This window comes from Alligator mississippiensis, chromosome 12 (genome assembly GCF_030867095.1).
Source record: "Alligator mississippiensis isolate rAllMis1 chromosome 12, rAllMis1, whole genome shotgun sequence".
NCBI lineage: Eukaryota > Metazoa > Chordata > Crocodylia > Alligatoridae > Alligator > Alligator mississippiensis.
Window position 1 is genome coordinate 5193865 of NC_081835.1, and position 22822 is coordinate 5216686.

Here is a 22822-nt window from a genome sequence, read left to right on the forward strand (position 1 = left end):
AACAACTGCTCAGCTTCCAATGGAGTGCACAGATCACACTTAACTAGGCCTCTAAATATGCTCTAGTGGCAGCCTGGCCACTCAGCGGTCCTCGGGTGTTTTGGGGCAGTAAAAATGCCTCTTGATCTGGGAACTATAAACTGGAGCCTAAAGCATACATGAAATTGTGTTAGGCCATGACCCCTTGGCAATTAAACTGGGATTTATTTTTTTTTGGTAAATTTGTCAAAAACACGTTTTGCTCATCCTGAATCTATGTATTTCAGTGGGAGTTTTTGCCCCCTAGGGTCAAATCCCAAAAACCCAGATTAAAAAAGGGCTTTAAAGCTTTTAATCCCCACTGAACTCACTGAGGATTTAGGTCCCCAGAATGGTACCTCAATACCCTTTTTTGATCTGGCTTAAAACTGCACAAGAGGGAGATCTGAATTATGCCATGAACTGGACTGTTTTTTGCATGTTTTTGATCATGCAGCTGAAGGCGGGCAGAGGTAGATAATCAGCTGATTAACCTGCATGTACACATATAATTACTGACTTTGATACCATATATTAGATACAGAGTAATCTTAAAAAAATCTTTACCATATCATGTTATTGGTTCCTCCATAGAAATGCTTCTATTCTCCCATACTTAGACTATAGTGGCATGGTGAGGTGTTTTTATTGTCCAAAGTTAACATTTCTTTTTTTAATGAATCTCACTGTACAGCAGTTCATCACACCCTCATTAAAATGGACTGTTCTTCACTCTCTTTCAATCAGTGAGTAATTTTCTTACATGCACAATATTTCATATTGGTATCTCTCTAATGACCATATGCTTTTATCGTGGATAACAGGTTGAGAAAAAGGAGAGATTGCAGCAACTTCTGATGCCAATCTAACCACAAAGTGTGCATGTCTCTACATATGCATGTGTCCGCATATACACATGCATGTGAGCATATGAGAGATTAGTACAAAGATTTCATTTGTAACTGTTTTAATGGAAATGTCAACAAGAAATTAAATTACATTTTCCCCCAAATAAAATACAGTATTGACTACATTTGAGCACATAATTCACTTTGAATAATTGATTAGGCAAATTTGACCCAGACAAATTATTTGGGAACAGATCATGACATGTTCTCATTTGTTCATTATTCAAAATCATTCATGAATTTCAGCAAATAATTCCTGGTCTAAGATTTGCATTGTGTTGGTTATTTATGCAAGTCACTGGTATTATTTTCTGTCCCCTGAATGAATGATTTGCTTAAAAAACCAACAGCTTGAACTGTGAATGTTACAAATGAATATACAATCAAAACAGATTTTAGTGGATATTCAAGCACTGAGATCTACCATTTGCTTCTTTTAAATATCTGAGTTACTAAAACGTGAGCATTCAAATGTTTGTAAAAACCAAACTTGAAAAGTGCTTCATATTAATTCAGAGCAAATCAAAATTCTTGCGCTGAAATTAGAGGACTATTTTGACAACGTCTTCCGCGTGCTGCAGCTGATTTTACACCCTTAGCTGAAGACTCAGACTGGCACTGCCTTTCGCAATGCGTTTATTTTGAAAAAGTTAGCAGCCATTACTTCTTGGCAGATAGATTTTGTATGGCACACCTACACTTTGAAGTACTCCATTTCCTTCTCCATAGCTAAAAACTCATTTGTTAACACGTACAGTATAAGAATGGAAAGTCCTTTCTCTACCACAGGTGAATATAACTCAACTTCTCTTTGTAACGTGAGGTATATTTTTTGCATCTGAAAACAGACATCGTCTTAAGGCATGGTGTGCGATACATGCACCATTTTTCTAAGGAATAAAACAAATCCACTTCAATATTTCAATAAAAAATATAGATTGTGAACTCGCATAGGATTTTTGATATTCATAAAAATACATTAATCAGCTATTAGGGTTTAGTTTGCTGACCTTTCAAGATATTAAAAATAAACTAAAATGTTGTCCTAAAAAAAAAAATAAAAAAAAATGCAACCTTTATTTTTTGCATTTGGGAACAGCCACATCGACCATGATAGTAACGGACTGTTACAGCTGATCACCAGCCCATCAGCTACACTATTTTGAAAAACTCTGCGAAATTAAATGTTAATTATTTATTATCATTCTCAATTTGAATGCTCATCAAGGACTTACTTGTTTGAATAAAATATTTCAAAATACGGAAATCCTCATTCTGGACTGCGCATGTCACATATGTCAAATTAAATCTAGCAATACGAAACAAAGACACCGCCTAAGAATTCTCTCTGAAACAATAATGGGAATGTCACCACTGTAAATCACAGGCTCTTGGCAGGCAAATACGTTTAAGGAGTTATTTTTTTGCTACACAAGCTACGGCCTTCTTTGCTGCATCCTCCAGGTCGCTCGCAGAAGTGATGGGTAGCCCACTCTCTTTCAAAATGCGCTGGGCTTCATGAACGTTCGTGCCTAAGACAGAAAATGGAGGGGTTAGCTACAGAATAAATGTTACAAACATCTTCTGTTAAGCCTCTGTCGATGTGCTGAATGATTCGTACCAGACAGACAGCATTTCACTTTTAATTAGCAGACCGTGCTGGGGGGGCAGAAGGCAAGAACACCTAAAAATCCAATCCTGGCTCTGATGTTTCCCTCGAATAATACCTAATTACACTGCAGAAATATTGTGAGGACCAGGGCAGCAATCTGCTGTCCAGGGAGGTCAGTGGAAAGAAGACCACTGACATCAAAAAGTAAGGTGACTATTAATGTCAATTGAAACTTGACATCGCCAACTTTGTCAGCACGCCATGCCTCGGGTCTTTTACGTTCATCAAATGCTTTGAATATTAAAAGAAATGTACACAAGATGGCGATATTACAATTAATCACAACAAGTAACGATAACTAATGTTCACCTATGTTGACTCAAACAGAGCTGACGCAGGTGAGAAGCACAAATATTGCCTGTCCCTCAGCCGTGAACGTGTTTCCGTACCTCTGCTCAAAGGAGAGTACTGCATTTGGAGCCCCCGTTCAAGGTTGGCTGAAAGAGCACACACTCTCAGTCATGAAAAAGGCTATAAATTAAAAGAGACATTTCAGGGAAGTGTGTGTTTCACACTGTCTAATTCCTATAAAAAGCAAGTGCATAGCTAAATGAGAGCAGATTAATTAGAAGAGATGACTGATTGTCACTCATATCCCACAGCTCTTTGTTTTTTAATACGACAGAGGGCCGAGCCCTTTGAAATGTTCTGGCACAGCGATTGCATGAACGTAGCCTGTTCCCTGAAGTCTCTTACCTGGTCTGAGGCAAGATATTTGGCATCTCCCGGAAACACCAAACTGAAAACACCGTCCGTTTCACTCGGTAAGAAGCGCGATTCGTTTTATGATACACAAGAAAAAGTTGGTCGAGTTCCTACTGAACAAGGGCAAGGGCAAGGGCAAGGGAAGCAAATAAAACCTAAAAGATGCTTTGAAGTAGCCGAAGCTCCACAACTATATTAAGAAATGTGTGAACTAGAGCAGCTAGCCCATTCTTTTGTTCAGGTTCGCATTTTTACCATTCTGTTCAAGATACAGAGAGCAACATTGGGTCAGAACGGCCCGCTGCAGAAATGTGTGAAGCAAGAAGTTGAAAGCCTGGTTTGACAATGGGTCAAACTCTGAGCTGGCTCATATATCAGAGATGCTCATATGCTACAGCTACAGAGACCCCAGGCATAATCTAGGCCTACAGGTTAAATAGATTTAAACCTAGCCCTTGATTTCTTGGTGTCCTCTAATGCTGCACCCTGTCCCACTGGCTACCTCCTCACCCTTGACGTCCTCGAGTTGTAGTAACCTCAGGCGCACGTCCAGGGCTTTAGTCGCTAGGGATCAAAGCGATGGGTTCCCTCTCCTTCAGGGACTGAGGAGCTGTCTCTTAAAAGCATCTCCTGCACCCTTTGCGAGTGGGGCAAACCTGAACTCCATTTCCAACACTTGTCAAACAGGTGCATGAATTAAATCAACTAAGCAGAAAAGCAAAGAACTACGTTGATTTTGCCAGGTACAAAATCCTAAAGTAATCCTTTCCCCAAACTGTGTTTAAGAGTGACAACATTGATTTTAACCTGAAAACCTCCATATTTTCCCGGTTCCAGCAGCCAGTAAAGTCTCTCACTATGAACCGTGGAAAGCCGGTTCAACAGCACTTACCGGCCTCTTCCAACAGTCATCAATGCAACTTTCAGGCCACAGAAATTAGTAACTTATCACTCTTTGCCAGCTGTATCGTTCGTTTGGTTAAAAAGTTGAGGAATACTGAAAGTTTTCCAATAATTCACTTCTGAGGTAAGTTTATATGAGCTATGTATAATTATCTACATATTTATGCATTCTATGTATTAGTTGCTATACTGTACTCCTCACCTTGACTCCCTTCCCCACTTCTCTTGCCTCCTCTCTTCCTTTTGTTCGGTGACTGACTCTCAGGTCCCTCCCTCTCCAACTCTCTCTCATATCCCTTCCAATTAAGACAGGTTTCTTTGATGCTGCTTTCTCTACACTCTCCCGTCCACCCTCCATTCTTTCCCGCAGCCTGCAAGCACGTTATCGTTTTCTCAGGTCGCAAGAACCTCCCGTCTGAGTCACCCGCCTGAGCTCCGGCGAAAAGCACAGTGAGAAACTGAACGAAACAAATGCAGGTCCAGACCCATGTTTCATTTAGTAACACCTCTGCAAAACAAACTCTTTCTTTCAAGAGACACTTTGGCTCTTTGACCCTTTTCTGTTTTGCACATTTAAATGAACTATTCTTATGAACACAGCACGAAAGCCACCTGATGAAAGGCAAACGCTATTTTGACTTTACTTTCTCCCCTTTGCCATTAGAACATAATGAACATCATCTCAATATTTAATAATCTATGCAGCTTCAGCCCTTTCATCAGCACTAATCCTAAATGAGAGTGCAAGGATGCTAGTCATTTTGAAGGCTATTTCATACCACCCATGAACATGCCAGGACACTGCTGCAGAATACAAAGATAAATTGTAATTCAGGCTGTGCCAAGAAAAAAGACAGTTTCTTAAAGAACGTTGGATTTTTTTACTTCCAAATTAAATTACCTGGATATTGTAGTTGTACTAAAATGCTTAAACAATTTTGTAGGATTCCAAATACACTTTTTTCTCACCAAGTTTCTCCTTTACTGGCTTCCTTCTCCTAAATCTCAGCACAAGATTCTTTTCTAGGGACATCGTTATAATAAGGAAAGTGAATGGTGAAGGTCCTGACTCCTCCAAAATAACAGGAGGAGTAGCCTTCCCCTGCGGAAAATAAAGCTGCAGTGAAAAGTGTGGATGTCTTTAAGTTAAGCAACGCTCCTGAAGGCCGATGCGCTATGCGTTACATGAGTGTCTCTAATCGGGTATTTTCTGTGGTAGGTGGAGTTCACACTTCAGGGCCGTTATTATTATTACTAGCAAATTGCCCGTCAAGAATGACGGAAGTGGGGGGGGGGGGGGTGTCCAGCCGTCCCCACACCGCTTTGGGGCCAGGCCCGCTCCCACAACCCCCTTTGGGTCCTGTCCAGAATGCTCTTGGAGCACTCTGATTGGTTGTTTCAGACCACCAATCAGAGTGCGAATAAAGTATTATGGACAGCCAGCCAGCCAAAGTCTTTTATAATATTAGCTTATTCAGCAGCAAAAGACCTGTTGAACTGCTCCTTTTAAAAAGTAGACACTACCCCCTCCCCTGCATCAAATTCTTCGTTCATTTGCCATGTCAAAATGTTTAATTACTTCTTAATTCCTAGGCCTACCAAACTGAAATTTAATTATATTTGCAGTTATACTCTAATTATACTCTTAATTATTAATCATGCAGTAAGCAGGCTCAGGATTCATACAACTTTCCAAAATGCCCAGGATTTTAAAGGCAACCTGGTACTTTTAACAAAACCATCTAAAACTATACGGTACATGGCAATGGATGACAGCTCTATCCTGCCGGATGGGACTACCCGTTGTCACCCAGGGTTCACTCCTGTTGCATTAAGAGAGACCAAAGGCATCTCTGTAGCAGCAGGTCTGGTTACTTCTGTGACTGAAGAGGCAGCTGGCTGTAAGACGAGCAAGGTACCTGGTTTTAAAGGCCTTGGCAGAAGAGTCCATGCTCTCCATCCACATGCATGGAAGCAGCACACTGAAAGGATGCTGGTAGCTTGTATGGAAAGTTAACATAGCAGTGACTGAAATCTCTGACAGAAAGAGGCCTTGGATATATTGTAACACTTAGAGAAGTCCTGCAGGCAATTTTCCTAAACAGATCTTTTTTTTTTTCCCTGCTTGCAGTAACCAAGTATTTAAAACTGACTTTTGCTCTTCAGTGGGTGCATCTATACAAAACGCATTAATGTGCATTAGCTTAATTTAATGCACATTACAGGTGTGCGTCTACACATTCATGCCCTTAATGCATCTTAAAAATGTTGAAATGAGGCTAATCATGCCTGAATTTCATACGGTATCAAATTTAATTAGTTAAAGTGCATTACTGCACATGTAGATGCGACGCGGCACTAACTTTGGGACAGCACTGCCCAGTGACTAGAGGCACATGGCAGGGCTGCAGGGACTTGGCACTAAGTTTAGTCCCAAGTCCCTGTACATGTAGACACCTGCCAAAAATTGCTTAATGCTAAATTTAGTTGCGCTTAAATGCATGTGTAGATGTGCCCAATAAATGGCTGATATTAATTTACTGATAGGTCAGAAAAAGAGCAATACACTAGATCTATGCCACAGCACACTGATTGCTCCATACGCAACTTGACTGAGGTATATTAACATAATCAATATAAAGCGTAAGCTGCCAAAAAAAGGAAAGAGGAAGGGTTTGTGCAAAACGATGGAAATAGAAAAATGAAAAAGCCTTGCAATTAGAAAAGCAGAGTGCCACATTTTGGTATGAAGTACAAAACAGCCACGTGCTCGGGACATGGAACTGGAGAGTTATAGAAAATCAGTTTGCTTCGTTATCTAAGCAACAGTAGATGTGTTTTAGGCAGATGGATAAAGTACAGAACTGGAATCAAATCCCTCAGTCCAGAAACATAGGAAGATTTTAAAACTTGAAGCATCAGAAAGCACTGGAAACAGGATGAAAACCTGTGTAAAACAGCTTTTATGCTAGGAGCTAAAGCAAAAACAAAAAACCCCCAACCCTCCGTTGAAGCAGTTTAACATTAACCTCCTGCCACTGGATGGTGTCAGAGAACTGTAAACAGACTTCCATACACAGGCTAGCAAAATAACCTGCCCTTCACTTCCACTGTAATCAAGACAGCTGCCGTGAAAATGCATGGTTTTGTGGGCTGGTATAAAACAGTGCCTTCTTGGAGGGAGGGAAATGAATCTTCCTCTTTATCCTTCTCAAACTGCCCCCCCCCCCAAATACTCTACACATCAACCAGCTAGGTGCATTTTGACCAGCACATCTTTTCAGGTTAATTCCACACAATTGCATATATCTCCCTTTGAATCCTGCACCTGGAAGGTCTGTTGCGCGTGCCATGTCACTTCTCACATTCTCTCTTCTACTGTCTTGCCATCTTCATTACCACTAATGAGTCAATTTATTTAAGTAATGCTAACTCAAAAAACCTGCATATAATTATTTTATTTAAACATGTTTTACGGCTGCATTTTTAGTAATATGTAAAAAAGAAATCAGTATACACTGTTAAAACTGTAGCAGTAACAACTGCGGAATGTAGGAGCATTATATGGTTGAATGAAAAAAACCCAGCAATTTTATTAACATTAACAACTATAAGGCCAAAAAAAACACACAAGGAACAGAATGTGCTGCCATTTTGAGAGGTTAGGGTCAGGAAGGATTCAAAACTTTAGCAGACCTTTTGAGCACTTTGATGAAAGTAAGGCTTGAAAAGGAAAAAAACGTGCACAATTGTGTGCATGAGAGCAAGAGAAATCGTATGAAAAATATTGCATCCTTCTGTAATGGACATTTGGTTGTAGCAGCATGATGAAATACTTCACCAATCAGATTTTGTCTTTCAAAGACTCATGAATCATGGCCCAGCCACTCCGACCATGTATTATATCAGCAATATTTCACCCTCAACGATCTATGTGCAATTAAAATAATAAAGGGCCAGAGCCTCTGCTAGCTAGCACAAATCCAGGGCATTTCCTTTCCATTAGTTCACAAACAATTAATGAGTCAGTAATCAATGATCTTGAAGATCTGAAAGACTCTGGTCTTTGGGAATAGAAGACAAAACCTTTCACTAAATTACCAGTCAACACTAAATTAAGATGAAAGTTATTGCCAGAGGAACGCTGTTTGTATTTGGTAGACTTTGCCAATATGGCCAACAAGAGATCCTACTCCATGACTTTAGTGTTTAGAGACCTTTTAACTTCTATTGCATGTACTCTTTTCTCTATTTTCTACTCTCATTTTCCCCATAGCTTTTTCTGTTTCTTCCTTCTCATCCCATAAGTGGGATGAAAATCAATGTTGGGATGTAGACCAAATTTTCAAAACCAGGACATCTGAACGGAGCTTGTATTAGGGCTCTCCTAAATTTATGTATGTAATGCAGTGTATCCTTGTTAGCCATATCATTTTAGGTGTTCTGTGAGGGGGGTGTTTTTTTGGGGGTGCATAGTTCTATAATGAGAACATAGTTGGTGCTCAAAAATGGAACAAAGGGTGGTATTCAGATATGTGAACTGGCCAAACACTCAACTAGTATGTTAAAAGTTTTTTTGACCGTGAAAATCTGAAACTCCGATCATGCAAAAATGCTAAAGCCACTAAGGGCACAGTTAGGAATCTGGATGGGTGACTTTAGATATGGACATTTAAGAGGCAGTTTTGAAAATGTGGTCCTAACTGCATTTGAGCACGGGCCTCCTACAAGGGCAGAGTTTTCCTCTTCTGCTCTTGTCTTATAGACGCATTTGCAAGAGGTTAATTTGTTGAGGGGAAGAGGTGGTATGCTACAGATTTTGAACCAGAAAGTCACAGAAGAAAAGTCCATTTTATTTGAGAGAGTTAAATCCTTTAAAGACAACCCGCCTTTCCCCCACAAAAAAACAAAACAAAACAAAAAACCCCAACCCTCAATGTTTTTGGCCACACAAATGAGACAAATGTTGGCTTTACACCAACATTTCCAGTTAGCTCATGCAGAACGCTGTTGAAATAGACTGTAATATTAAAAGGGGAAAAAATAAGAGGGGAAAAAAACCCAGTACAACTACTGCAAGTTCCCAACAGAAGCAAGGCCTCTATGCCTGCAAAAGATAAAACACCAGAATATGTCGTTTTCTCCAGTCACCCATGAGCCTTTTAAACAAAAAAATAATCCCGCATCTCAGCTGGTGAATTCTTTTCTGATAAGGCAAGTAAATACATGTAATTATAAAGTTACCATTTTCAAAGAGGAGAGTAATCCTTTCTTTATCCACTGGTAAAACAGCTTGTAATTATTATACAGCTGAGAACAAAGATTTGTCCACAAAATCCTGCTAAATCAAGACAGATTTGACTGATTAAAACTTTATTCATCAAGACATTTGTAATACATTGCATGTGGGTCCTCAAAGCGTAGGCCACAAATCTGTTAGATTTATGGGAATAATCACGAGGCTTCTGTTGGGAAAACGTATGAAACAGAGTACAAAAAACCACCAGTGCCGGTCTCTCTTCTTAGGAAATGTGAAAGAGGACCGGTAATGGTTTAAAATGCTCAGGTGGCCTTTACTGCGCTTATAATGTTTGTTATTAATTTAAAATCATTTTGGGCTCAGATAAACCAGTGGAAGTTCAAAGAAGAGCTATACAGATGATTAAGGGGCTGGAGGAATAGACTTCTGGAGGAAGATTTAAAAAACGAAGTCAGTCTAGCTCAGCTGAAGGATTAACGAAGTAGAGGAAGGGGAGAGTCATGCAATCACTGTCTAAGCACAATGTCTGAAGGCTGCAATCATCACAGGGGCTTTGTTTGGTGGGTTTCAAGTAGTAAAACTAGGAAACAGAAGGGATTAAAGGCTGTGCTTGAGCGAAATATCATGCCAAGTAGAACTACGGTATTATATTGGGCACCCTCCCCTAAAGAAATAGCAGCAGTTCCAACTTCCCAACACACTGGTCAACACACAAACGTTACATAAATCTTAAAAACCAATAATGCACAGGAAGGGGAGGGCAGGGAACTGCTGTCAATCTGTCCTTAGCTCAAGAAAGGCCTGTGGACTGAGCCATGCATAGAACTCTTCAAGACGCAGGTTCTAGACGCAACTGGGCCGAGTCTGACCTGGTCTTAAAGGGTTCACTTTGGGAGCAGACAGAAACTATATAAAGGAGTTTCACAGGCACTTAGGAGAGTCCCTTCAATGCAGGAGCAACACAGTGCTCTGCATGGTGATGAGAGGGGGAGAAAGTCAGAGTACTCAGTGTTGCGCCAGTTCTGGAGTGTAGTACCCATGCCTGCTTTAAGCTTACCCGAAGGGCTGATTTTGCCTTGGCAGTTTCCTCCAGTGCAGGCAGGAAAAAGGCAGTGAAAATCATCTCAAGACACAGGTTCATGGAATAGAGGAATTACAAATTCCCTGAATCCCCAGCAGATGAGATGACTTTTCTTTGTGCTCTCAGGATGGATTTTAAGGCAACGACCACCTGTGAAATACCTCCTTTCAAACGCTACAAAAATTCTTCAATTCATAATCAAGGCAGCAACGGATCCTAAGCGAAGAAAATTGATGGTGCTCTCATATCAGAGAGCCAAACTGATACCAAGACTTGAATGAAGAATGACAATCAGGCACCGAGGTTTTCCTAGAATTGATCTTCTCCCAACTTACTCTCCGATTCACCAGTCCTAAATTATTTTGTTAGTTTGCTCTTCCTTAGGTGGCTGGACAAAGTTTCAGCATGCAGTGAAAGCCCAAGTGGCTTGGTTTGACACTCTGCAATCCTGCCCCCCACTACTTGCTAGAAGACATGGTTTTGACAGATGTTCCTGTTGCACACGCACTGCTGGAAGATATTGATACTCTGGTGGAAAGCACAGTATAAGAAACTATACAGGACAGAGCAATGGTATGCCACACACTGCAGCCTCCGTTATGTTACATCCACTAGGTTTGCAAGTCACAGTGGTGCAGGGAATGTGGAAATTTAGCTACATCGCTGAGACAAAGAGCTCCATGAGGCTGACATGCCTCATTAAGAGGGAAGCCCTAGAAACCCTGTATCGTAGCACTTACATTTTGGGAAGAGGAAGCTACTTCCTTTAATGAGAACAGATGGTGCTTTTTCACCATTGAACCTTTTCACACTTGCTTGGTGCAAGGCGAAAGCGATGAGGTCGGCTGGTTAGAAATGCACTGTCTGGCTCTTGGTGCACATTTTGGGGCACACCTCCATACCCAGCCTGAATAGCCAGGGGAGGCCGAAGGGAGGACTCTTTCCCCACAAAGATCCTGAGAGATGATGCACCTGCTCTGCCGTGCTGAGGCTGCAGCACCTCCTGCTACAGCTGGCTGACATTCCCAAGTTTATTTTTTGGGGTGGAAAATTTTTGAAGAAATATTTATGAAATGCTTCCCTTCCCCATCTCCCTCCTTGCCTTTTTCAGGACCAGGAGTAACTTCAGCCACTCTGTGGTGGACAATGCCAATGGCCAGAGAAGAAATATATTTGTCACAGAATCATGCAGAAGGTATAGCAAAGTGGCACCTTAGAGACTAACCGGGCAGAATCATAGCACAGCAGAGCTGGAAGGGACCTCCGGATGTCACTTCTAGTCCAACCTCCTGTTCAAGGACTGACTATGATCCCGGCTGACTTTGTGCCCCTTGGGCAGGGGGCTGGACTCGATAATCTTCCGAGGTCCCTTCCAGCCCAAATGTCTATGAATCGATAAAGCATCCCAGTCAAGCGTCTGTCTAACTGGCTCTTAGAAGCGTTCACGGACGGATATTCCAAAGCCTCTCTAGGTTGCCTGCTCCATACTTAACCGCCCTCATGGTAAGAAAGTGCTTCCTAATATTGAACCCAGAATTGCCCTTGCTGCAATTTCAGACCATCACTCCTTGTCTTGTCCTCTGCCCCCATGTAAAAGTCTACTCCAGTCTCAGGCTGTTCTGTTTACAGGGGAACAAACCTCAAGTACAACTATACCAGGACTACTGGCAACTGCTGACTTAATTGGAGACACCCTCCATCATCACCTCTCTCCAAGCAGAATCCAGAAGTAGGGCATTTTTCATATCCTGAAGGCCAAAGGTTCATAACGTGGCAGACCAATTCCAGAGCTGGCCATCCCCTTTCCCCAAAACTGCTCTCTCTCCCAAGCACTCAAAGCCTGGCAGTCAGCACCAGCAACTGCCACAGAGGCAAATAAAGAGAAGTAGCTTTAGAGTCGATACGAGGCATTAAAATAGAAAAAACAATTTCATCAAACAGAATAAACTACAGATCATTGCAAAACACCCTAAAACTTGCTATAACACGGTAATAAAGTTCATTTGTAGCACAGTTAAATGACTGAGGATGGCTACACCCTTGTAACGCCATACGGTTGGTACACAATATGAACCAGTTTACACCGTAAATTTGTGAATTACCAAGCTCGGTAATATTCTTACAGGAAAGCGATTTGCATTCTTTGATCTATCAAAGAGACACAGGCAGAGAAGAATTTAGTAGGATGCTTAAAAGAGTAATCTTGCCTCTCATGTTTTTATATGTTGCTGTAACTGTGTTGAGGTAAATTAATGTTCTTGCTGACAAAAAAATATCACTATAGCATGGATATTGATGTTACTTAGGGAAATGTCTTTAAAAACACTTGCTGCTAACTCTTTCCAAACGTGCTTCTCCGCTGAGAAAGGTGATGGATATATGAATATTACGTTGATTTGAAAAAGGGTGTAGGAAACCAACATAGTTTTTCCTCACAATGCCAAAAAGAAAAGGCTTCTTCCTTCCATTTGTTTAGCAGGAAACCCACGGCAGTGGACGCAGGACCCTTCCCTTTTTTTTAGGAAAGAAAGCAACCCTTTCTTTCCTACCACAAGCACCTAGGAATAGAGAAAAGCTTAGTGGCATTTTCCAAAGATCAGCTGATATGCATTTTTATGGGACCAAGTGCAGGAGCAACCAAAGCCATCTCTCTCTGAAACCAAAGGTGCTCTGGCTTGGGTGAGGCTTTAGAAAGGCTGCAGCCTTCATTGAAGAGTTTTGCCTGAATAAGGATTGGAGGATGAGACCATCAGTTTAACTTCAGGTCATGCTGTGGGTGAGGAGTGGGGTCTATTCCCAGTTCATCTAAACTAGTTTGTGCATCCTTCCTATGAAGCCGAGAGAGGAAAGAAAGCAAAAGCAGGGCACCATTTAACTGAGAGCATACCATGGCCCCAAACCTTTACTACTCACCTTCCAGTCTGACCACCAGAGGCACCTTCAGTTCCAGCTCTCTGCATGCTTTGGTAATGCCGTTGGCGATAATAGCGCAGTTCACTATCCCACCAAAAATGTTGACGAGTATTGCTTCAACCTACAAAAAGAAAACCAGAAATAGTCACTTTTTGGGGTGCTACTTCCCAAACCAGTGGTACAAAGGCCAACACGGAGTACACAATTTAATTTTATAATAGTTTACAAACCATGTACCAAAGTCAATATCATTCAGATATTTAAGTACCATCGTGGGATAGGATATATTTTAAGAGACTACTTTCTGTGTGTGTGAATTTTACAGACACATATGCATGTGCATGCATGGTCACTCACTCACTCTCAGGCAGTGCCTGTATTCTGCAGCAAACAATTCATCTGAATTTCCTTAGCAATGAAATTTAACATGTGGATTCTTAATGAAAGTGTGCACACATGCTCTATTAGAAGTACCACAGACAGAAAAGTAATATACTTGTCCTGACTTGATAAATAGAGGAAAGAAAATCCTTTATAATTAACAAGGGAAGGTAGGTGATGAAGAGAATTCATTACAACAGATTAATTGATAACACCCACTGGAAACAGCTATTCATCAACTTCAGGAATTGAAATTCCTGCACCCAGTTTACAATTAAATTATCCTGCACAGCATAACCACAACACATTTGTGGATAGTCCCTAGGCCCCTTCCCCCTTTTTTAAAATCTTAACATCCAAAGCCATCAGCACATACAAGTTTGCAACGTACACTGTAAAACTCAACTATGTGCCTTGGGGGGGATCTATTAAAGTACATAATAATATATAATAGCCATCTAAAATTATGCTTGTAATGAATATATGTTAATTTGACAAGATTATCATTCCAGATAATGTAATTTTGTGAAAACATTTGCCCTTCTTAATAGGCAATGGGTTTTTATACCTCATCACCCATTCACTCATTAGATGTGCCCTTCTCGCCAGTATACTTCAAGTTCTACCAGCCACCCAGGGAGGAGGTTTTCACCTTCCCAGCCTCGCTGCTGTTCATGGTTCCCGTGGCCTGTCCTTGTGGTGTTGGAAGGAAGAGGTAATCAAAAGCAAAGAGGTCTCATAATTGCAATCTGGTACTAAGGAGGGGAGACCGCATCCAGAAAGCATGGGAGGAGACAAGACGAGGCCATGGACAGACCCAGCGTCCTGCTGTCTGCTGTTTCTCTTGGCAGCGTGGTTCAAACACAGGCACAACTCCACCCACAGCCACTTTGACTGCAAGCGGTGTTGAGTCAAGACAGGAGTCGCTGTGAAGGAAGTCAGCATCCCTGAATTCTGCTCCAGGTCCACGCAAGCCTTGCTTATGTCATCATCAAGGAAACTTCCTGCATTTGTGCATGTTCCTACCCCTACAGAACTCGGTTAAATGTTTCATTCTGGCAAAACATTATAATTAACTACTGTGCCTTGTAATCCTGTAGTACTATCATAGTACTTAGGGTCGGAAAGGACCTAAACAGATCATCAGGTCTGACCCCCTGCCCCAGGAAGGAATGGGTGCTGGGGTCATATCACCCCAGCCAAAAATCTGTCCAGCCTCCTCTTGAAGACCCCCTCATATAGAGTGATCAAAGGTTTGACATTATTAACTTTTTTTGCCATCTGTCACATCCTTGAAACAGCAGCAGCAACAATAATACTTCCCTTACTACCAGGATTTTTTTCAACAGTATCCTTCAGTAATATCACAAAAATATTGTTTATTATGAGCATATGTTGTATTTATAGTGCACAGGGGAACGCTAACCTTGGCATAATTTTAATGAGATTAAGATGGCAAATGGAACCAGCTCATTAATACCTCTCTTGTCACCTTCTGCTAATCTCATCTCCACAGCCTTTCATCACACTGCCCTACACACCTAGACCAGCCTCCATCTGCCTATGCTTTGAACAGACCCCTTTGCTCCCCTCAGATTTCCCATTAAAAACCCACTTCTTTCACCTATCCTTCTATTATTGATCCGCTAGGATACTATCTCCCCGTACCTCTTTTCTTATTATTGGCATAGGAGTCATGCAGTTTAGCTCTCCAGGAGCCTCTGGGCAGTCTCCTGTCTCCACGATGTGTTTTCTAAAGCGCTAAGCCCATCTCTGATGTTATAAACCTAATAATTCATTCTGATAGCCTTCCTGAAAAATCCCAACATCAGAACACCTTCCTGAGAAGGCAGGTGCTGTAATTCAATACACGAGGCGAGAGTCACTGCATTTTTAAGTATGGTATGCACACGAGCAACTATGAGTTATGCATGCAGTATTATATGCAGCTCCACATCGCGTGCAGAATACACTAGATGTCATAAGGAAAAAACTGAACTCACAATGTCAATATACATCCTTCACTCATCTCTTTTCCACATAGCTTAGATACAGGTGTTAACAATGCTATTTAAATGCCACCTTTCCACTTGCTTATGTTGTTCTTTCACAATCTTTTCTTTTAGAGCTCTTTCCAGGTGTTTGGATGATGTTTAGCATGCTTTACTTACTTCCGCTGGGTTTCTATTGTTCAAATCCTTCCCCTTGTAGAAACCCACAAAGGCAAAAAGCCTAGAAGTTCTCTCTCTCGTGCACCTACTTACAGATGCAGGCTTTTGTGTACACAACCTTTGTGATGAGAGGTGAAAAACAGAGCCTGTCAAGCTATAAGCATGTTAATCTTTCTGATAGAAAAATACTTACGCAAATATCTAGAAAGGGCCGTGACATTAGAAGGTATTGTAACTTTGCATTGTAACAGCAGGGCATGTGACAGATGCTTCTCTGTCTTCTCTAATGTATGTTCCTAATTTAGGGACGCTGCGCCAAGCATGTGACAGATCAACTTAAGCAAGTGTGTTTACATTATTAAAGATAAGGAAGAGGATTTTCTGCCCAATACAGATATTTTAATTCCCAATGCAGGCATTCTCATTTAAAGATCTGCTTTTCAGTTTTCAAGCTGAATTCTAATCAGGTCTTCTAATCCATTGGCAGCTAAAGGAGAAAAAAAGTACGTTGAAGGAAATTAGATGCAGCTTGGATAATTGATGTTTGTATGCCTGGCTTTAATAAAAATACTCTGTTAAATTAGAGAGGAGTCTAAAAGGATGCAATCAATAAGAAACTGAATCAGGCGGAGAATTCTATCTTGGATTTTATTGTAATCTTATAAATAAGCCAACAGATCAGTCCAAATGATGCAGAGATTCGCTTTAACTCTACTGGAATTTGTGAACGTTGTTTATACTCACTTCCCCGGCCTGACTAGATCTTGTATTTCTACACGATGGTCTTTTGAAGTAACTTGAGTATTCGGATACTGTATTAGGATGAAGGGATTTACAGAATTTGATGTGCATGGAAACTGTGCAGTGGGGAAAAGAAACTACCCTTGCATAAGGCAAGAAGAGCATATTAACACACTTGGAACATAAAATGCATACTAAGAGCCATGCGTACTGCCTGCATCGAAGAACGGTCACCTGGAAGAGCCTCTTAATAACTAACAGTTAATGTTTCCATGCAAAATGACGCCTTGAAAGATGATTCTGTATCTCAGTAACTTTGAACAGGGAAATCTAGCTGAAAACATCTCAAGTTAACTCGTTTTACGCTGACAGTAGAGTTGCCGTCTCCACCAAGGATAGCTTTAACTTCTTTTCTGCCCTTCCAATGAAGTAAAAACAATAAACAGTAATGTGAAGACATCATTACCAGTGGTATAGACAATATACAGTCCATCTTTCCATATCCCTCATGTTGGAAAGCATCAGTGAAGGAAGATGAAAAGACTGTCAGCACTCAGGTGTTACAGGAAACAACTCAGCCTTTTGTCACTGCTGGGATGTCAAATGCCCCAAAACATCAGTATTACATATTCATGTAATATTTTTTTCATACGTACACAGACTTCTGGACACACACACACACACGTATTTGTGTGTGTATCTCTATCTATTTATCGATAACATTATACAGGCTGTATGCAATGTAAAATGTGTATTGATCCATCTATTTAAAGAATGTAACTGTGATATGCAGTTAATGTCTTTTTAGTTAAACTTTAAGAAGGACAAAACATTCAAGAAGGCTACATATTTAAGACTTGAAAAAGAAAAAAAAATAGAGTTCTACTATTTTAAATGCAATAATTGTACTATAGTTGCCCAGATCACTGAAAAGAACAAGTAGGCTATTACGTTCAAAATGACCAAGAGCATCCATGGCCAAAAAAACCGACCGCTCCTGTGCATCTGTTGCGTTACGCTCAGTCTGTGCAGCTATACAGTATCTATTAGCCTGTTAGGGAACTTCCCACATGTGTCTTCCTCTCTGTAAAGGACTGAGGCCTTCCCAAAATGAATCACAATATTCTGTCCTCATACACTTAAGAATTAATAGAAGGGGCATCCATAAAGCATTCTGCTCGCCTAAAACCCATTTATAAAATCTATAACCAGGCCGTCTAGCTGTCTACAGTTGCAGGATTCTAGTCTGCTGAGCATCTTCCAAATTCTTCACTAACAATATGAATATTGTATATGATGGCAAAGATGGAAGAGGGCAGAAAACTTGAACCTTGCAAGTTTCTATTTCTCTTCCCTTTTCATTTTTACTGGAGTACAGTTAGAGTTGACTCAGACAATGATGCATGTTAGCGCCAGACATTTAATACAGGATAAAGCTCTGCTCCTGACAAACAGAAAAAGAAGTATCAGGTGCAGATTTCGGGAGAAGAATGAACTACCTGACCAATACATGAAACGTGCAGACAAAACAATGCAACTAGAGAAGTAGCGAGGGAATACTTCTGATAGCTTGACAAAAAATATTAAGTTAAAATAAAGAGCTCTCTTGAATACAATGAATCTTACTAATGTAAGCAGTGAATAATTGTAAGCATCTCTTTATAAAGTGCGTGTGTGTGTGCACGTGTGCGCGCGTGTGTGTGTGAGAGAAGTAATTCAAGAAGATAATTACTGCAATACTCAGATCCCTAAAATCAAAGCAGCTGCTAATATTCTTTGTGTGAAATACTTCTACTGAAGACAAATTAATGTTATCTAGGCATGTGACAGAAGGAAGAACTAATCTCCTGTAATAGCTCCCCAGCTATTATGAATGTCAGATATCTGTCTGTCTGTCGCACATACACATACACACAAACACCCGGACCCACAGCTGGCTATAAACAATATTCTAAAATTACTGATATTGCTCTCTGACCTTGCTGTAACCTGTTGCTCCAAAGCTTGAGCCACTATTGTAGCTGAAGAGCTGCAGAGCAAATGTCAGGAAAACTATGTCAGCAGTCATTTGAAAGCTACATCGCCAAAGCCCTTGCTTACAGCTCGTTGTGCTTGAGATCTGACAGACTATCTTTACACCTCCAGGTACCTAAACGCATCGATCGACTCTTCCTCCTTCCATTCCTAAAGGGATGCAATGGTAGATGGAGTAAAACCTTGGAGGATTAGTAGAAGGGACGATCTTGCAGATGGGTCGCTGTCAATAACCCAGCTGGTGTCTTCATCTTGGATTCTGTAACACTTTGCACTGACGGCGACAGCATGACTTTATTGCCAAGATATTTTTGTTTCTTAGTATTCTGGCCTCTTTTAATGCAATTTTATCTTTGTGCTGAATTCTGTCAGATCCTTTATGATTAGGGACCTACCTAACTCGGAGCAAAAGAAAGCAATTTTCGTAGCTTGGTCGCGGCCTGAAGGGGTGATTTTGCAGTCATTTCACGGTAGCCCTGCCTCTTGATGCTGATTGGTGGAAAAGTCCCGCCCCTCGGCACTGACTGGCGGAGAGGTCCCATTCCTTGGTGCTGATCTAGTTGGAGCTGGTCCTGCTTGGAGCAGGGGGCTGGACTAGATGTGACCTCCTGAGGTCCCTTCAACCCTCATTTTCTATGATTGGTGAAGAGGCCCTAGAGGGAAGAGGGACAAGGGGGTGGCTGCCATCTTGACTGCTGGCTGTCCTATGCAGCCCTGCCTCTCAACACCAATTGGTGGAGAGGCACAGGAAGGCACCTGCCATCTTGGCTGCTGCCCTTCATGCCACCCCACCAGCCAGCGCCTTCCCCTTTTGGACGAGCTGCGAGGACCGCTGGCTCCCGCTGGGGAGCCAAAGCCTTATTTTTATTAAGTTGTTGTTTTTGGTTGATTTCCTGGGGAGTAGCGGCCAATACCATTTTTCACAATGATTGCAGAGATTGCTGTTTTTCATGGTTTCTGCAAAAATAGCAAAACCCTGAGTTAAGTAGGCCCCTATTTATGATGTCAGAGATGCAGACACTGTAGAAGAGTGGAATTACACATCTGAAAGGACAGTGCCAGCAAAATCCAGCCAGATGCTTTTGTCACGCTAGGATCTCAAAGACTTTTACTAACTTGAGAGAATCAAGTCCCTGCAGTAGCAAGTTAGAAGGAGAAATCAGAGGCCTACAAAAAGGTTTAATCACTGGCCTGAACTAACCCAGGAAGACTGTGTGTCAGGATCAGAGCCTAGATCTCTCATGCTTTCTTTTTAATCTTGTTCTACACATGTCTGGATTGTCTGTGGTTGAGAGCTACAGAACTTGGGGAAGCTGAAGTCAAACGGAGATGCTGAAGCAATGGGAGTGAGCAGATGAGCATCAGGAACGGATTCTCTGCCTACTGTATTCTAGATCTTTGCTTCAGTAAGCGATGCATGGGACCTTTGAGATACATATTCAACAGTGTGAATTCAAGTTTACAGCAAGAATTTTTCAGAGAGAAAGAGAGAGGGATCCCAAAAAAGCAAAGTCAAGCTCTCAAGGATGCCACCTGGATTTGTGACAGTTTTTGGAGAATTTGGGACTGATAAACTGAAGAGTGGATGATGCACATTCGCCAACTTTTATTTTTTGTTTTTAATCTGACAGGTATAATACTGATAATCTTCCTTGAAGGAGTAATCCCAGGATATATAAAGCTATATTTAGGGAACCTGTTCTGCTCTGGACAGCCAGACTATTGCATTTGGATAAAGGAGCGACATGTACATGGAGACAGACAGCAGTGCTCCCAGGAGCATCACAAAGATAGGACCCTCACCCACAGATAGGTCTGCCCAAGTAGAAAGAGCACTATATCAGCCAAGTCGTGCTGCCCTTAGAATCAGCACAAAGGCCCATACGGTCATGTCATCGTCTCTTTCTTTTTGGTTTAAAAAAAATGGAAACCTGACAAAATCCCAGCAAATGGGACAGAGCTTCAAGTGAAACACTTCAGTGACCTAAACAGGCTTTGAAATTTGCATTTCTAAAATCACGTGCTGAACACTTGGTTTTGGGTGTATAATGCTGGGAGACACAGGAGTACCAAAATCTGCATATCAATTTAATTTGAATGATGTAATGTATATTTGTGTTTGATTCTGCAAACTCTTAGGGCCTGAACCCCTTGAATCTCACAAACACCAACTGAAACTGTGGGTTGCTCAGTTCTTGTGATTTGGGATGTACATTGAAATGTAGAGGCCACTTTCCAGAACTATGGCCCTGTATATGTATCTACTCATTTTAGCTACAGCAAACCTTTGCCATAATTCAGGACCTACCCAAATCAAGATGGCAGATGGGTGATTTTGCAGGCCAATGACAGTGCTGGCCACCATTTTTGCGGGCTTATCACGGCAGCCTCAACCCTCATTGCTGATCGGTCTAGAGGGCTGCCTTTTGTGCGACCCCACCCCTTGCTGCTGATTGGTGAAGAGAGTTGCCCTTCACATGGTCCTGCCCCTCACCACTGCTTGGTGGAGAGAGGCAGGGCTGCACAAAAGGCAGCCTTCTCAGCCAATCAGCAATGGAAGGAGTGGCTACCACCCTGGCTGCTCTCTCATTCGTGCCAGTAGGCTAGGATGCCAGGCACAGAAGATGCTAGCTCCCACAAGCACCCAGCATTTTATTAAATTTAGTACATTTAGCAATTTCTTTTCCCGGTGATTCCATGCAAAATGATGAAATTGCCATTTTCACAGCGTTCATGGAAATTGCCATTTTTGCCGTTTCTGTGAAAATCATGAAATCGCAATTTGAGTAGGTCCCTAGCCATAATGGATTGTGAGACTACAGTTGACAAAACACCTATAGAGAACTGCTATAGTTTAGAGATATGTGAAATAAAATGTTCTTTGGACGTGCCCAGTTCTGTATGGGGTCGGAAAGCCTTTCTGCTGCCCCCTCCATCAGTGCTGGTGGAACAAGTATTTAACTTTTTGAAGGCAATATTATTAGCGTTGCTACAACAGCTAATGCCTGTCGAGTACTTCTAAAAAGGGAAACACCAAACCTATCTGAGAAAGCTCAGTGTCATTATTACCTCCAGGGTACAAACAGGAAACCTGGCAGAAAGGAGACATAATATTTCAAGATGGTGCAAGGAATGAAGAGATGGAGCTTGGGGTACAAGCTCCTAGTGTAAAAACACACCCATGCTGCTAAACTGCCTTGCCTTTCGATGGTACAGTTACATATGGACATTTTAGGAGATCAAGCTGGCTTTCATTTGACATCCTTATCTATTGACATCCTAGAGGAAAACCAGTAATTATGAAAAATCAAAGGATATGGACACACGCACATTTGGAGCTGTTTCAAATGGGGAGTTGCTGACTGGGAGAATTCAGCAGCTGTTATGTTCTAAAAGTTACGTGCAGACAAGACGGGAAAAATTCAAATGTAGCAAAGTTGTTTCAGCTTGAACACAAGAGACAACACTACATAGAGAAGACAAAGGTGAGAGAAAGGAAGCATTGGAAAACTCAGATACAAAAGGCATAGGGACTTTCCCAAATAACTTGTAGCAGGCTTGGAATTGAAACCTAATCTCCTGAAGCCCACATCTAATGCCTCAATCACAAAACTATCTTTAAAAAAGCCCTGTTTAAATGGAAATTTACTTCTGTGCCAGCATCGGATAGGGCTTACAGATCACAACCTATGACTCAAGAGCTGTGTAAGCCCTATGTGAATGGTGAAGCCAACTGAACCTTTGTACAACAATCAATGGTAAAACATAGATCTGTGTTTTACTTTGGTTCTGCACATGGTATATTAACAACATATTGATGCAGATCTACAAATGTACTAATTGCACTAGATTTTTTGCAAAAACAAGTCGAAGCAAAGCACAAGCCAACAGTATAATGATTAAAATGCAAAGTAAAACAAATCCTTTTTTTCCTGGTTAAGACCTGCAATATGCATGTTAGAAAGGGGGGAGGAGGGAGGAAGATATTTAAAAAAAATCATTTTCTTTTCAAAATTAGCCATATCTCCTATTATG

The 22822-nt window shown here is 41.3% G+C and overlaps 1 protein-coding gene across 2 annotated transcripts in view; it reads right to left on the reverse strand.

Annotated features, from left to right (window-relative positions):
- Nucleotides 1-968: 968 nt before the first annotated feature.
- SUCLG2 (succinate-CoA ligase GDP-forming subunit beta) overlaps nucleotides 969-22822 on the reverse strand; it is a 162286-nt gene continuing 140432 nt past the window's right edge. For both annotated transcript variants that reach the window (XM_006265758.3, XM_019499744.2), the window contains exons 10-11: nucleotides 13461-13581; nucleotides 969-2458 (exon numbers count right to left, since the gene is read on the reverse strand). In XM_006265758.3, the coding sequence (XP_006265820.3) occupies nucleotides 2343-2458; nucleotides 13461-13581 (237 nt within the window). In that variant the 3' untranslated portion in view covers nucleotides 969-2342. The remainder of the gene's footprint in view (nucleotides 2459-13460; nucleotides 13582-22822) is intronic.